The sequence below is a fragment of the Triturus cristatus genome, chromosome 3_1, assembly GCF_964204655.1.
Source record: "Triturus cristatus chromosome 3_1, aTriCri1.1, whole genome shotgun sequence".
NCBI lineage: Eukaryota > Metazoa > Chordata > Amphibia > Caudata > Salamandridae > Triturus > Triturus cristatus.
In genome coordinates, this window is record NC_140583.1 from 245,687,168 (window position 1) to 245,704,457 (window position 17,290).

The following is a 17,290-nucleotide window of genomic DNA, read 5'->3' on the forward strand; positions in this document are numbered from 1 at the left end:
CAGACTGACATTTGGTCCACAGCCTGGTGGGCTGTTAGTCTGGGCCCTTTACTATGTCCAAAACACAATCTCTTGGTATCTGGCTAGATCGGAAGTTGTGGTTTGATTATCAAGTAAATATTCTAGCTGGAAAATGTTTTGCAATATTAAAAATCCTTACGAAGATTTTGGGATTTTTAACTTTGTCAGCCCAAAAAACTGTAATTCAAGCCAAAGTGATCTCCAGTCTGGATTATTGTGATGCCCTTTACCTTGGCTTTCAAATCAATTACTCAGTAGACCACAGCACATTCATAATTCTACAGCGCATCTGTTATTGAAACTTCCCAGGCACGCCTCTATTGCGGCTGGTGTGAGCGACCTGCACTGGTTCCCCATTAAGAAGAGAATTTACTTTAAAGTTCTTTGTTATTACTATAAGGCTCTGTCAAATATTGTACCTTGGTACTTTCAGTCTTAGATTAAACCTTATGTCCCAGTTAGGAATTTAACGCCAGATTAGCTCTGGTCCCAAAATTTAAAAAAGTCAGAATTGGAGGCAGCTCTTTTAGCTATTTGGCTCCTAAGACTTGGAATACTTTGCCTCTAAATGTCCGGCAGGCACCATCTGAAGCTTCTTTTAAGAAACTTGGCTTGGTTGAAAACTTGGCTTTTCACCTTTTGTTATTAATCTCCCATATGAGCAGCTCTTGTTGGAGTGAAGGTCTAGCACTGAGATACTTCATTGAAGTAGCCATGCCCTTTATACATCTGCTTTCATTATTATTATACCCATAAACCACGCCTGTAACAAAACCAGAATGGGGCACCTTGAATAGGTGGGATACTTAACCTCAGTTTGTAAAACTTTATGTTATCAGCATTTCTGCCACTTGGACACCCATAGAGCACTCTCGAAGTCTCTGTGTGTCACTCTTGGGCTGCTTGTTGATACAGATATTATAGTGGGATGTCATTGTGTCTGGTGTTTGTTAGAGATAACTATTCAGTTTTGTGTTTAGTGATGATCTCGATTGGTTTAAAGCGGTCATCCGTTAAGTGCTGTTACAATAGGCCTTAAAAAGCAGACATCATAAAACAAAGTAACATTCCACAAATGCCAATTGTTGTAGATGGTTAGGGATGCAGGACTGGATAAAGAGAACTGTGTTTTTCTGTACTCTGCATGCCTCCTTTACAGGAATAACTTCTTTAAGAGTAATTTTGAGGAATGTGTTTTTTGTCAAGGTGAGTGAACTATAAGCCTCTGATATGGGAGACAGCGTTTACAACGCAGTCATCACATCACAGTTCCTTTACAACCCGGTTGTTACAACGACCGCGTTGTTGGAACGCGATGCCTTTACTACGCAAGTCATTAGATCGGCTCGCTGTAAGGGGCGCTTTAACATAAGGAATAGTATAATTTACTATTCCAACACCTTACCTACTGCTGCGCAGGCTGGAGTTGGAATGGTAAATTATACTATTCCGAAGTCCAGAACGCCCCCTACAGCAAGTCAATCTAATGACTTGCGTTGTAAAGGTATCGCGTTCTAACAACGCAGTCGTTGTAACGACCGCGTTGTAAAGGAACGCGATGTGATAGCATGCGTAGTAACATGCTATATTCCTCTGATATATATATATATATATAGATATATCCCACAAAAGTCCAAGAAAGCGAACACTCAGGAGGTTCACAATCTTGTTCACACACAAGATTGTTTTCAGTAAAAACGGGTTACTAGATTGAATAAACCCAGCACTGCATTGTGACCCTCCTGAGTGTACGATTTCTTGGGCCGTTGTGTGACTAATTTTGACTTGCAGCCTCCGCCGGTACAGCGCACCACCTTTCTACCTGCCCAGGCCTTCCGAAGGGACAAAATCGTGTGTGGATATATATCACACACGACACATATAAATATATATGCATATATTTATTTATATATTATAAGGGTTATCTACTTTCTGACCTGAGATGTGTGCTAGGCTGTTGGAGAGGGGCATTATTTTGCCAAATAGATGACATGGTGCCATTCTGTGCACATTGGGATGCGACTGAGCAAAGTAATGTTCTATCATTGTGGCCATTGCGGGCGTTGACGTGTAAGAAATGGTTTTCACTTTTGGAGCAGCATCTTTCTGCCAACTAGGTATTTGATACAGTGTTGTTGAATACATGTCAATAACATGAGATTATATATTCCATGGCTATACAAAAAAAGCCCGGATAAGGTTAACCCAAAGAAAGGCCAAGGAAGTGTGACTTCATCCACGCTGACACACGGTTGATAAACTTTAGATTATTTCTCACAGGAGGGTGTCCATGCGAAGAAGAGCCCCTTGACATCGTTACATGGTGTTTGGACAAAAATATTGAGTTTTTAATATCAGGATACTTAAATATCATGTCAAAAATATCCCTAACACAGAAATATCATGTCACATAATATTGTTGTCAAGAATTTCGTTTTTTGGCCTATATTGTCGTTTTAAATGATATCAGTTTCTTTAATATTGTTTACTTAAATATAATTGTAAAACATATCGTGTTTTGTTTCATTTAATATAGTTTAGGTAAAATATTAATTTTAGGTGTCAATAATACCAGTATAATTATTATTACGCTTTTGTTCTATAGTTTGTGATTTAAAATATTTAATAAAATTTTTTACTGAAGATAATAATTTATAATGTAATAGCAGATTGTTGGGTTTGGAGTAGGGGTGGGCGGAATTTGCGGAATTAACCTTCGCAAATTATCGCGAGAATGTTTAAAATTATCGCAAACAAGCAGAAATATCGCGAAGATGCGGATGTTTTTTTCCGGCATGTTCGCGAGATTTTCTGCATGGTTGCGGGTCGCCAACTTACCCATGTGGTTGCTTGCGGGCGCGGCCATCTTGTTTTGAGTTGTTCTCGCGGTGCATGATCGCGAGAAGAAAGACGTGATCGCGCGACGCATGACGTCACTGCGGGCGCGAACTGTCGCGAGACAGCGCAAATGGCTAAAAACAATACAACATCTCATGGAGAACGCGACCGGATCAAGAAAACTTGTCGGCGAACGCAGGGATTCAGGTAAGGCGATCGCGCGCGCGCGAGAATGTATTATTTTACAGCGCGAGCAAGAAACAAATTATCGCCAAGCTGCGGAAACCGGAATTTTTGACATTTTCGCGCTCTCCGCGGAACGCAAAAATGTCAAATTATCGCAATTTCCGCGAACGGAACGAAATTTTTGCCCAGGCCTAGTTTGGAGGGGAATAGGCTGGGAAGTAATTTAAATTATAATTAGTATATTTTCTTGTTAATTCATTCTCCATTGAAAATTAAATATTTAATTGATTAATAATTATTTAATTGTTTGACTGTTAGTTTATGTGTTTAGGTTTAAATTGAGAGTTTACATTTTTTGAAAAATGATTTATAATTTATGTAATGTGACTATGTACTGTTTAAAGTGTTTCACTTTTTAATTGTTGAATAACACTTTTAGTTTTAAAAATGTACAGTGTGTTGAAATGTTTTCACTTTTGTTGGTAATGTCAATTTCAGTGGCAAGTTTTTTTGGGTGGTGGGTAATGATAGGAATTTGATTAATGTACAAATAACTGTAGCTTAATGCTGATTAATTTTAATTGCTAATTAGTTATATAATTGATTATTAATGATGCACATTGTCTTATGCTGCAATTCTTTGATTTTTTTTCAGTATATTTATATAATTTTATGTTTGTTGTCAATTTATATTTTAGCAGTGGGTTGTTGGTTTTGCAGTAGAATAGGGTGGGTTACTACTGGATTTATAATATATTTTTGATTCATTAATAATTATTTATGTTATCGTGTTAATGTTGTAAATATTATGTACATTGATTGTTTTCTAGTAATTTAGTGTTCAGTGTTTTTACTATTCAGGTTTCTAAAATGCATTTTGTACATTTTTTTCTTAAATAATATTCAAGGAGAATGGTTGTTTTTATCATATAAGTAGTAGTTTTTTCGTATCTTCTGTTTTTCTTTGGTACGGATGAACGATATTTTAATATTTTTTTTAATTGTATTAAATATTTTTATATAGAATATTTATTTTCAATTTATAATATGATTTTATTTTAGGTATTTACATTCTTCGTGCAAAATGGTTAGGAGGTGGAATGTTATTTGTAATCTCTCCAAAGTCCTACAGGAGAAGGCACCGAAGTGAGAATTACAGGGTAATATCTTACAGTACATACAGGAGAAGTGTGGCTCACTGGTTAGAGAAGGCATACCCTGAAGCAGAGGTCAGACCCGGGACCAGGGTCCAATTCCCGACGCGGCAGGGTCTGAGCCCAAGTGTCCACGGACTCGATAATTCTCACTTCGGTGCCTACTCAAATCATGGGTTCACACTCTGCAACTCTGGGCAATAGCTTGCTTAATCTCCACAACGCCCCCCCCCCCCCCGCGGCGGGATGCCTGGCTTTCACCTTGGGGATGCCCAGTACGGGTTATCTCACAGGGAAAAACCAGGACGGGTTCCCAATGCAAGCGCCAAGATGCCCAAGGGTAAGTTGAGCGCTATATAAGCACACATAATAATAAATAATAATAATTTTCTTTATTGTTGGTTCCCCAGGGAAGAAGACACATTATAATGCCCAAAACTAGATTAGCAGCACAGGCTAAGGACTAGACAGGCAAATGTGGCAGCCACAGAGGCAGTGCATCAACAGAATTGCCTGACCCTGTCAAGTAATTCTAAATCAAATGACTCATGCTGCACATGTTTTTTTTGTCACAGCCATGACCAATGCCACCATCACGCTTCTTGCCATTACACTGCAAACAGCAGATGATTTGCTATGATTATTCTTTATATGCCTCTGAAGCACTATGTTTAATCTTATACTTTTAGCTGCAGACAAACATGGTAGGATTCTCCTGCTGTCTCCTAGCAAATGATACGATGAAATAGAATCGGCCCTCTAGGTCCACAGTAAATAGGAGATCATGGGCAAGGGCAGAGAATTTGACACACGTACACAAACTAACCCTCATTTTCCTCTTCTCTTTCAGGTTAATGATGTTGTCCTACAGGAGCACATCATGCACGAGTTCACTTTCATAGTTTGGACATTGGGCAGTTTGAGTTGTGAATTGGTTTGAGGCAGGCAGGAATCCATTAAAGGCAGCAGGTGGTACATGCATTTTTCCTAGGTCTATTCCTTACTAAACACAGGCTCATAGTAGTAGATGAGCACACAATAGATTACATACTCTCTGAATGGTCTCTCAGCTAAAACCACATGTGTAACCTGGAATGCCCAAAGACTGAAAGCTATGAACAAAAGGAAGAATGCAACACATTACTTAGTGCACTGGGGCTCTTATGGCCTTTCTACAAGAGACTCGTTTGAGGGCGGCGGAAGAGTCTTGGTTACAAAAGAGATGAAGAGGCTTAGTATTCCACATCATGCATTCAGAGTATTCCAGGGTGGTGCTTGTTTGAATGAGACGTAAGAACCCCTTTTGGGCCTGAGTCCTCTGACAATGGTGAGATTTGGCATGGTAGAGGACAAAGTGAATGGCTTCATGGTATTGATGGGTTGTACTTATGTCCCAGATGCAGAGCGGGATTCCTAACTATTCAAGCTGTATGTCCTATTCTCCAAATAGACACATTTACCATGGATACTAAGGGGAGAGAGTTTAATTACGTACTGAATGGAAACCTAAGACATGTTTTAACCATCACTACCCCACACTTGACCCATATATAAAGCAAAAGCTCTGACATACTGGGTATCACATTGGTAACTGAATGACATCTGGAGATCCTGAATTGGATTGAGTACACTGCTCCAGCGCACTACAACCTCTTGTAGGACCTGTCAGTATGTGGGCAAGACAGTATCAGAAAACAATCCACTAGTGCACCAACTAGGTATGGAAGAAAGGGTGTGATCCTCGTTTCCATACCTATGTGAAGACTCCAATAGGTCATGCTGGGGGACTCAACCTTTCAAGAGGCTCTCCAACCTTTTGAGAGATATGTTGCAGAGAATGCAGGGACCAGCTCTTCCTCAGTGGTCGAATAGGATGCATTTAAAGTTGTAATCAGAGGGCTGTGCATACAGGTGACAATGGAGACTCATGGAACATTTGAAAAGGGACTGAAGAAGGTGGAAGATTACTTAGCAAAGTTGTAAACTGCCTTCATTAATAACATCCCTTGTGGAGAGGTCCTGAAGTCAGAGAAAAACATGCAGCACTGGTGGAGCGGCTACAATGCATGGATTATACCACTTATTTGGCAAAGATACATGCAGATAAAAACAGGGTGAGCAGACTATTGTCTTGCTTACCTGGAAGAAAATCTCAGGCTCCCCTACAACTCCTATTATGGTTTCTCCCAACTCCACAGTATACACTCATGGGGAGATACACACTATCTTTTCTTAATATTACACAAGGGTAAACAACAATACTACAGACTACTCTGAAGATGCTATGAAGTGCTTCTAGGAGAATTTGATGCTATTCTGGGTCACCCCAGCACAAATTACCAATTGAGGAACAGGAAGTGAGGGGAGACAGCAGGAGCAAGCAAACTCTAGGGCTAAGATAGGCTCCATAAAAATGTCTACTATACATTTGCTGTACACTTGGTCCCAGACTGGCGTCGCTGTACGCGACAGCCATGGAGTCTTGGGAGCCACTGGCCATGATGAGAGAGGCTCTATTAGTGGTGTTGCCCAGGCCTGGGAGGAAGACCTTAGAGCTCTTGGTATGCAGACTACTTGACATTCTAAATACAGAATACAAAATACTGAGCCAACTGACTCCTACCAGGAAATTGTGCCTAATTCAGGACAGATAAGTATGGATTCATTCCGGACAGAAGCACTTCCATTAATATCAGGCAACTGTACTGGGTCCTAGAAGCTGCCCTCTCTATCTGACCCTACTCAGCCTGCCTAGGATTAGATATTGAGAAGGCTTTTGATTCCCCATGTTGGTACTATATGTTTGCCGTTCTATAAAATTTTACATTGGTCCCAACATGATTCACTGGGTCAATTTGGTTTATACCAGTTCAACCGCTAGAGTCCAACCACGGCACTTGCTTTCAAAACAGCCCCAGGGAGAGGGAAGCATGCTCTCTGTCTTCTATTCAGATCACCCTGGTGATGGAATCGATGACAATCGGCATTCCATTGGTGGACTTCATTCAAGTCATACAAATCATAGTATTATATGCTGACGATTTGCTGCTTTATGTAAAGGGTGTTCAGACTTCTGCTTTGCAGATAGTGTGACCTCTACAAGAATTTAGGGAGATGTCTGGGTGGGAGGTTACCTGGTCCACGACCTGTTTGTTCCCTATCAACTGTTCCGTAATTGAACATAGGATTGGAGAGCTGAGTAATCAAGTGGGACTCCTCAACTTTTGGTTATCTGGGGATATGAGTTTTCCGCTCTGATGTTGATCTACTAGATAGCAACTTGTCTCAAGATGTACCAGTTCTAGACACTGCCACTATCACCCAAGGACAGAGACACCCACTCACAACTATTTATGTTCCCTCTCCTCCTATATTATTTTATCAATCTCCTTCTACAACTGTCAAAACAATTATTTTCACCTTTTGGACAGTATGATGGAGACTGCATTTTAGGTAGTGGCAGATGGCGAGTCTTTCTGGACAATCTTAATTATTGTAACTTCCCACCCTTATAATGCTCCTCGCCTTTTGCAAGTTGCACTTAGGTGTTAAAAAGGATCCTAAAACTAAATTCAAACACCGTCCCTTATGCCCCACCGAAACTCTAAATCTCTATCCCTAGGCACAGGAGTACTGTGTGCATGGATGTCTTGGAGCACTGGGAAAAAGTGGGAATATCAGTGATGGGCAACTTACGTCAGGGAGGATCCTTGATGATGCCTTACTCTCTGGAAGAACAATATGAATAACAGAGGACAGTTCCTAAAGCGGAGAAAGACCGTACTGCTTTTAAGGGATGTGTTGAATATTAGGAACACTGAAGTGCAGACACATGCCTCAGTTCAAGATATATATGTGATGGGCCATGGCAGATGGTTAACATCGTGGCTTAGCAAAGCAATTCAGTCTGAGATCGATCTTAACAACTTGAGAAGGGAATGGGAGACAGACATAGGGAGAACATTTCCGCAACAAAGAATGTACTAGGGCACTGACTTACTCATACTAAGGGTCCGATTCACGAAGGTACTCACATGTAGTAAAGTTACGAGTGTGGAGTCTCCTCACTCGTGGCAGACTCGCTGCACTCAGTGTGTAAACTCCGCATGGTGCGCTCTCTGTAATGCGTAGTGCGCAAATTCCTCTTCGCATGTGAAGATTTCACACTGAGTGCAAAGACTCCACACTCGTAACTTTACTACACGCAAGTACCTTTGTGATTTGGGCCCAAATTGTCCTGCAACCCTAGGTCTAAGTATATAGAATTTAATATCTTTCATCGAGCCTATCTCACACCCAGTTAACTTAACAGAATATTCCACAGTGATAGCTCTGAGTGTTTCAGATGGGACATGGCGCCTGCGGATTCAAACATATGCATCAGGATTACCCTTGAATGGGTGACTAGTGGAAACTGGAAAGAGGTGACAGACAGTTTGGTAGCCATCAAGAGGGAGGGGGGTTTGGGGCTGCTCACCATGGAGAGCTGGTCACTGAGTCTTTACAGCAGACCAAAGACCGGTAGGGCAGTGACCAAGGTTTTAGGGGTGATTCTTGCAAAACAAACCATCAGAGTGAGGTGAAAGGCTGCCGCCACCTGGCATGAACAGTCTGGAGGGCATCAACCCTTCACTGGTCTGAGTCTGACAGTATGGCACTACCATGGAGGCGGGTTAGAAAATTCCCTACAGCACACCTATTGGATGAACTAGTACAGCCCTTGAAAGGTGAGGCTAACGATGACACCAAGCCTGATGAACATGAACGGGTACGCCAGCCCTTGCATTGGCTTCTACAGATGCGCACATCTCCCTCCTACCGTACACCTTACCGAAAATAGCCCTTTAATATTAAAACAGTGGCCCATATGCAGTCAACGGCTACATTTAATACTTTTATGTTCAATTTAACTATTGATAGGTTGTTAGTGGCTATCGGTTTACATTTCCTCATCCTATGGGTTTTGCAAATGAAAAATTGAACAGAAAGGAAACATGTCATATAATACATGCATCCATGGCTCATTTGAATATTTGTTTTCTATTTGAACTTCTTCTGAGGATTGCCCAGGTCCCGCATTTTACCTCCAATGGCCGATGTATCAACACTGTCGTAGTACACGTCACAAAATAATGTCCATGCATGAAAGTCTGCCTTGGTGAGGAAAATCACTTCACAGACATCACTTTGGGGTTTTTAAGCCATGGTATCATTTCCGTATTGTAATGCAGCAACTTGACCTTGGTTGGAAGGCGCCACCTAAAATGGTCCCAGGTAGCCCCAGACCTATTTTATGGCAAGGTACAAGTGTTATGCGCAGCTGAAATAGCATTCTGTGTGTCTCCTGGCTCCCTTCCTGGGGGTGTTCTCAAGGCTTTTGAGGGTATTACTTGTACGATAGGGGCATTGTTAAGTGCCCCCTCTCATAGGACGATGTCTTGTGAGCCCAGATGTTTTGATCCTTTATGTTCCAAAGCTGCTAGAGATTTAAAGGAAGCCTTAAAAGCTACTCCGAGAGACCGAACTCTGATTCGTGCCCCTCGTCTCAAGTATAAACGGGCACTGGCCACCCGCAAGGGTGAACTAAAGGAAGCAACGAGGCGCGAATTACAGGAGCCAAGCACATTAGGGAGCAGCTCTACGTTCTGGGGTATTATTAATCGACCCTTATTTGAGAAGACTGGGGCCAGAGAAGTAGACACTATTATAACAGAAGATGAATTGGGGTCTCATTTTAGATCCATTTTTAAAAGTGCTACAGATCAACAACAAGCCCAAACCAGAGTTCATACTAATGTCTCAGTACGATTTGCACAGAAAGAGGTGGAGAAAGGCATTTCAGGGCTGTCATGTAACAAGGCTTCAGGTCCGGATGGCATCCCTCCGGATCTTTTTAAATCAAACCCACTTTTTTGGGCTCCGGTGCTGGTCGCCGTGCTTAACGCGGCGGCCAGGGCTGGATGTCCGGAGTCCTGGGGCACCTCAACGATTGTTACGGTTTTCAAGAAGGGCGATCGTGATAGCACTTTGTATTATAGACCAATCTCCCTTATTGATTCCGTGGTCAAGGTTGTGGGCGTTTTTTTTTTTAACTGATTAGCCTCTTGGGCGGAAGAGAATAAGATTGTCTCTGATATACAATATGGGTTCCAACCAGGGCATATTGCTCTAGCCCAATGCCTTAACCTATGTATGATCCTGGGGAAGTATACGGTTGCCCGCCAAGGTACGATCTACATGGCCTTCATGGATCTTTCCTCCGTCTTTGACTGTGTCAACCGGGGTAAACTGTGGCAATCCATGAGGGCCATGGGGGTGGAGGACGGCTTGGTTGACTTCCTGAGGGACCTGCATAGGTATACTAAGGCTAACATCAGATTTGCCCAGGATCTTCGGGTTTCTATGGACTTTAAAATTGAAAGGGCAGTACGGCAGGGATGTATTCTGGCCCCATTTCTATTCAATTTATATATTAACGACCTGGAAAAGACCTTGGTAGAAACAGGGGCTGATTTCCCCTATGAGGATTGCCCGTCGTGCTATATGCGGACGGCGCGGTCCTCATTGCCAGGACGGCAAGGGGCCTCCAGACCCTGCTCGATGCCTTTCGGAGCTTCATGGCCGATCGTGACCTAGCTATTAACAAACTCTAAATCTTATATTATGCAGGTCGGGACACGACCAATGAAGCAGTACCCCTTCAAAGTGCGTGGTGAGAAAGTGCCTTTGACCACGACATTCTCATACCTGGGTGTTTTATTAGACAATCACTTGAACTGGGGGGCCCTTATCTAGAGAAAGAAGGGGGAGGTTATAAGTGCAAACACAGCTATTTTCAACTTTGCCGCAAAGATGGGTAAGCGCCCTATCGCGGCAATGTTGAAAATATACCAGGCCAAAAGTGTCGCTATCGCCAGCTATGGGAGTGAATTATGGGGCTATGCAGCAACAGATGTTTTACAGGTGGTGGTGAACACCTTCTTAAAACAACTTCTTGGGGTGCCTAGAGGAACACCAAACCTGGTGGTACACGAAGAAACAGGGTTGCCATTTATTTGTGATATTTTGGCCATGCACCCTTTGCTGTTTTGGCTCAACTGCTGGTTAAACAAAGACTTAGTTCTTAATCACCAGACTCTGAAAGAAGTTCTGAGCCTTGACCACATGTTACGCATTCCTTGGTTAAAATATATAAAGGGTAGTTTTGAAGAGCTGGGGTGACCGGATCTTTTTTAAAGCCTGAACTCATTACCGCAGTGGATGTGGAATTTGTAAAGAAGACTTTTATTTCCCTGAAAAAGCTTGGCAGAGATGGGGTAGAATTGTGTAAACCAAGCGTCTGCAAATTTGTGATACTTAAAACTACTCCATCTATTGAGCCATATCTTTTGTGGCCCCTGTTGACCCACGAGCGGTTTTTATTGATCAGGTTCCGTTTGGATTATTTTCACTTTTTACTTGCTGTACCAAAAGGGAGCTGTAGAGGCCAGGTGTTAGCATCCTGTGGCTGCGACGGAGTGTCTCCTCAGGATTTGCTGCACTTTATGTTTTTTTGTAACTTCTATGAAGTACCTCGCAGATTATTTTTAATACCCCTTTTAAAAAAGTTGAATTTTATCCAGGTCCGCCCAGCTCTGTTTTATCTACAATTGTTGAAACCAGAATATATTCCATTTGTAGTAGGTTTTTGGAAATCCTCATTGAGATCAAGAAATTGTATGGAGAACTAACAAACCCCTAATATCAGCTGGCATCCCATTAATTATCATTTATGAAGTTGTGTGCCCGGTTATTGGTTGTCCTCTTTTCCCCCATCTCTTTCTTTTTTTTATTATTGATCATGATGTATGTATATTTCTCTGTTTTTATTGGATCGGTTAAAACAGCCTTTTTTATCATGAAATGTATGATTTTATATTGTTATATGGAGTGTGCAACTTTTATGGTTTTATTTTAAAACCGAATAAAGTATTTTGAATATTGAATATTGAATATATTGACCTTGGTGTGTATATAAACGATTTATAGAATATATACAATATGTACAATAAACGATTATACAGTTTTATATTGTCATCTTTAGTCTGATTACTCTGACATGTATGGTCCCTTCTATTTGGTTTAAGCTCCTATCGCTGTAGACCTGCAGTTTCTTGCTAGTTGCCCGGTATCTATGCAGCTCATGGACTGACCTGATGTGGGAATGCTTCAGCCCCCGAAGCCTGAAACTGCAACACGTGGTCCTGGTACTGCGAGGAGGCACCGCGGCTCCGCTCCAGCTCACGCTTGCAGGTTTCCAGCTCACCTCGGAGGGAAGAGCTGCCGTCCTGCAATGAGGAAAGGAAAACAGTGTAATTATGCTATCAAATATCACTTAAAACAAAATTATGATTCAGTAATACAATGCCTTAAAATAATAGATACGGTGATTTAATAACATAAAATTCACAATGATCCAAACATAAGCAAGGGATATAAATATATATATCTATATCTATATATGGTTAAAGAATTCTTGACTGATATATATATCAAACACCATCCTACTCCACACCGGAAGAAGGCACCCACTCGAGGCTGTTGGAATAAGAATTATATATATACATATAATGTTTAAAAGACAGAATGATAAAAATGTGTAAAAGAGCAAAATAGGCACAGCTCAAATGCTGGAAAGTACATTTCAGATCATTTGGACTCCAAGGCCAGCCCCTTCAAAATTTCCAATAAAATTAAGTGGGTGGAGGCTGCAAAGAACAATTGACCAGATATGCTAAACTTGCAGAGTATTTGTTTTGCGGGACTTGCATACATTTCACAAAACCAGTTAAACGCAGTAAAATATTTTGGATACGTGTAAGATGCCCAAACATGGGGATACCAGAGGACCGACAGTAACAACATCCATGCCACATTTACAGGACCCTAGGCCGGCAGCCAACCACTCCAGTCACAGGTTCTGGTGTTTGGTTTGAGAAAGAAAATCTTAAGACTTTCAAGGTCCTCAAGGAAACTGGAAAAGTCTTTTATTGGGTTTGGTGGTCAGCAAGTTTTGCAGGAGAACATGTCCTGGTGATGATGTGTAGCTTTAAAAGGACTACCAAAGGGTTTAACCTTCAGAGAATGGCAGCAGTGAAGCTCCAGAAGATAAGTTACCTTCAGCCTCCTGACCTCCGACTCCATCTCCGCCTTCTCTTTCTGCAGCTCCTTCATCTTGGCCCTGCCACGAGACACATTTCAAGAATACGGTGGTCAGCTATAGGCTCAGCAGAGAATCAGCACACATCATCTCCCTGGAGGCAAGCTAGATGTTCAGATGGACCAAAAAGGACAACAATAAGCCAGCCCCACAAACACCTGAGACGGAAGTATTTCAAGTTTAATAAGTATGATATCTTAGGGAGGCGTATAGATGGGTGCACACCCCAGAACCATATTTACTGTGGGAACCCTACCACTTGGCCATGGTTCTCAGGTGCGTCAAAGCAGACCTGCGGTGACCCAGACACAGGTCTCTGCAGTGTCACTGTCCAAAAGACAGGTAGAAAACTCTATTGGACTAGCAGACCGTACTCTGAGATGAAAGTCATAGATTAAAAAGTAGTATGTTCTGGGCTACTCTACTTAAACGTCCTCAGGTGAGAGAGCAACCAGAACTCAGCAGGGCTGAAGGCAATTGTTATAAAACATCTGCCTCTCTTCCCAAAAGTCTTTCTTGCCTTTGATCTGTTACAATTTTGAAAAGAATTCCTAACGATTTGACCAACCCTGGACATATTTTTCCTGGCGTCAAACATTCAGAAAACTTAAAACAAATTACTGAATATTGAATACCGTGCTTACAAATCTAAAGTCCTCTGATGATGCTGAGAGACATTAGTAATCTGCGGAAAATAAAGGACTATCGGCCAAAAGGACACACTCTTGTAAGACCCAAATACAAAACTTATCTTAACGAGATAGTCTATGCATCCACCTAGGTCAAAAGCCCTAAAACCTAGCCAAGTTAAGCTTCAGTAAAGTGAACCAAGGAAAAATCGTCAAGTAACTTCTAAATATGTATGAACTGCTCTGGTAGCACAATTGCTGCAGAGACTATTTCCAATTAATATCACATTTTTTATACTGTTTATCCAGATATTTTCCAAACGAAACTATTAATTCTTATGAACAGCCAACACGTGTTTCGCCCTTTAAGCGGCACACAGACTAGGCCTAACCGAATGACTATGCTTACATGCAACATCTCAGCAGGAGTTAAATGGGAACCTGACCATCGCTCCCTCAATATTGATTTATTTGGAATTCATTTATTGAAGATAACTTTATTGAGTTAGGTTGTCTTCTCATCAATTACCACTCCGGACATAGATTTTTTGTTGAAGTACCAACGTACGATGACTCATAACCTTAAAGCATTGATCTCTTACCATTTACTACTCTCTGCTAGCCTTGAAAAGGCCCTTTGTCTGAAGAAATGCAGGCGCTTGCACATTTTCAGACCCATATGTATTTCCGGACATATATGATTTGCAGATTTAGGAAGATATTTATAAAACTATGACACAGCGCAGCAAGTCATCTTGCTGCGTTGTGCCATAGGGAAAAGGCAGGAATGCGCTGTATTTAAGAGAATAGAGGTAATTCCTGTGCTTTCCCTTCCTCTGGTGCCCTTTTGGAAGGCTAGCGCCAATGCAGGCATCCTTGTACAATGGTGCAAGGGTGCCTGAATTGCATGCATGATTGTTTTTGTACAGGAAGGGACATTTTCCTACACAAAAACTATTCCCTGAGGCATTTTTCCCTCTATATGTGCTGAATTTTGCTGCACACATAGAAAAAGGAAGTCACAAGGAGAAATAAAGGCATTTTTCCTTGTTACAACTCCTCTGGGAAGGTATAAGATTTTGGGGCATTTCCAGGTTTACAAGTTCTTGTAAACCTGGGAATGCGTCAAAATCCATGGGAGTTGCGTGGGAACACCCACCGAAATGCCCTTGGAAAGCCTACCCAGGGAAGAGTAGTGAAACGCAGCGATTTGTGCTGTGTTGCGCTACTCCAGATTTAAGAAGCCACTCAGAGACACTCAAAGCTGCTTTGCGTGGCTTCATAAATCTGTCTCAAAAGTTTGCGTCATGCATATACCAAGTTGCGTGGAGCAAATGGGATGCAACCAGTGCTTAATTTGATCTCATGGTTTCCGGTGTTCGGAACCGGCACTTAATTGTCAACACCAGCGCTTGTGACCGTCTGCCACAAGGTGGTGCTTCCTGGCTACTTTAGAGATGACCACAACAACAGTTAATCATTAATTCAATATACATTAAAATGACTATTGCCTGCCGTCCAATCTCTTCTTATTGCTTTGGGGGGCTGAAATATTCCGAATTGTCACACTTGTGGGAGTGTGATGGTTAGTAGTTGTGTTGTAACACAAAAAAGAGAGAATTCCTTTTTCAATGAGACCAGAGTTTTGTTGTTATAATACCTGAAGCTTTTATTTGTGTTAATATCAACATCTATATCACATGGTCCAAGTTGGAGGTAGGTTTTTATAACCACTTGTATTTTCATCTTGTTTAAAATCTGATCTCATTCAAAAGGGAACACTCTCTTTTTTGTGTTACACAGACCCGTCCCTTTTCTAAAGTATCACGTTACCTCCCTCATTTTGTTGGAATTAGTAGTTGTAGTGTTACGTTCATTGTCAGCATGGCAGGGGCAATGTGTGGTGTAAGCTGCAGTGGCCTCCTGGTAAAAGTCCTAGCACTTATAATTTTTTTCTTTTACAAACTAAGCACTGGATGCAACCCTCTCATAAATATTGCCCTTAGCTTTTAGATGTATCCATTTTAAGACAGAGGTTGTGTTTAAATGAATACAATGCATCTGTTTTGTAGTTTTTCAGTGATATGCAGATTTGAGGCAGCCCGATTTTTAGAAGGCACATTTTCTGACACCTGTACGTTTACAAACGAATACGGGTTTTTAGACATTTACAAATTTTCAGACAGATACCACTTTCCATAAACAAGCAGACGCCTGTTGATTTTCCAAAACATGCCATTTTTTGCACACACAGATTCACAAATGTATGCAGATTTATGAAACATGAAGATTTTCTGTCATATCCAGATATTTACATTAATGCAGATTCCCAGACGCATGCAGTTTTCCAACGCATCCAGATATTTGGTCCGATGCAGATCTTTAAACACAGGAAGATTTTATGAAAAATCCAGATTTTCAGACACATCCTGGCAAGTACTAGACGCTGTCCTCCTTGAATGCCCAAGGAAAGGCACTTAACAGTAACTTGAAAGATGTCAGGTGTCTCTTCAGAGGATCCAAGTTTGGAGGAAAACGCCACAATGGGCAAAATCTCCTCTTGCCAATCTGGTAGCTCTTGATTGAGGCTCAGGTTCATGCAGAGGTAGGTAAGCAAGGCAACAAACGCTACCTGGCATCAGGCCAGAAGAAAGAAGTCATCGACTTCAAGAAGAAAATCCAATTCTGGTTGCAAAGTAGTGAATATTTGGGGCAAAAATAGTAGCAACTGGACAATAAATGCAACAAAAAATACAGGAACGAATGGTTTGCAACCCATCAATCACTCATCAATGGCTCCCTCATATATGATTCAGACAGGAAGTGGCATCACAGGTAATCTCTGGACAGACCACCATCTTAGAAAGGTTCATTCATAATGCTTGGCTCCACTCCTTTCTTCAAACACATGAATTTAAGAAGGCACCTGAGGAAGAACCCGAAATTTGACATCCTTTCTCTGATGCAAGTCTTTGAACTCCAAACACCAGCCTCCCTACAAATGTTCCACTTATTGCGCGGAGCACCCTTCTTGGTGATTGCAACTACGTAAATGCTGGCACAGTCTCTGCTGCAAGCTCACCCATCACAATGTAAGCTATGGCTCTTCAAGTAAACCTCTCAAAACTTTCAAAAAAATTGAAGGGTCCGAGTTTAGCTCCAATGTTGGACGTCATGAGAGCCAAAATAGGCCCCACGTTGTCATACGGCTTCGAAATTTCGCTAGGCAAACTCAGTACAATACTAAACCAACATGTGACTAA

General features: G+C 41.6%; 1 protein-coding gene across 2 annotated transcripts in view; it reads right to left on the reverse strand.

Annotated features, from left to right (window-relative positions):
• LOC146860022 (uncharacterized) overlaps positions 1–17,290 on the reverse strand; it is a 269,057-nt gene that overhangs the window by 80,162 nt on the left and 171,605 nt on the right. For both annotated transcript variants that reach the window (XR_014978762.1, XM_085643785.1), the window contains exons 14-15: positions 13,356–13,419; positions 12,392–12,526 (exon numbers count right to left, since the gene is read on the reverse strand). Coding sequence is in view for 1 of the 2 variants with exons in the window: in XM_085643785.1 (XP_085499911.1) it covers positions 12,392–12,526; positions 13,356–13,419 (199 nt within the window). In the remaining variant the exon portion in view is untranslated. The remainder of the gene's footprint in view (positions 1–12,391; positions 12,527–13,355; positions 13,420–17,290) is intronic.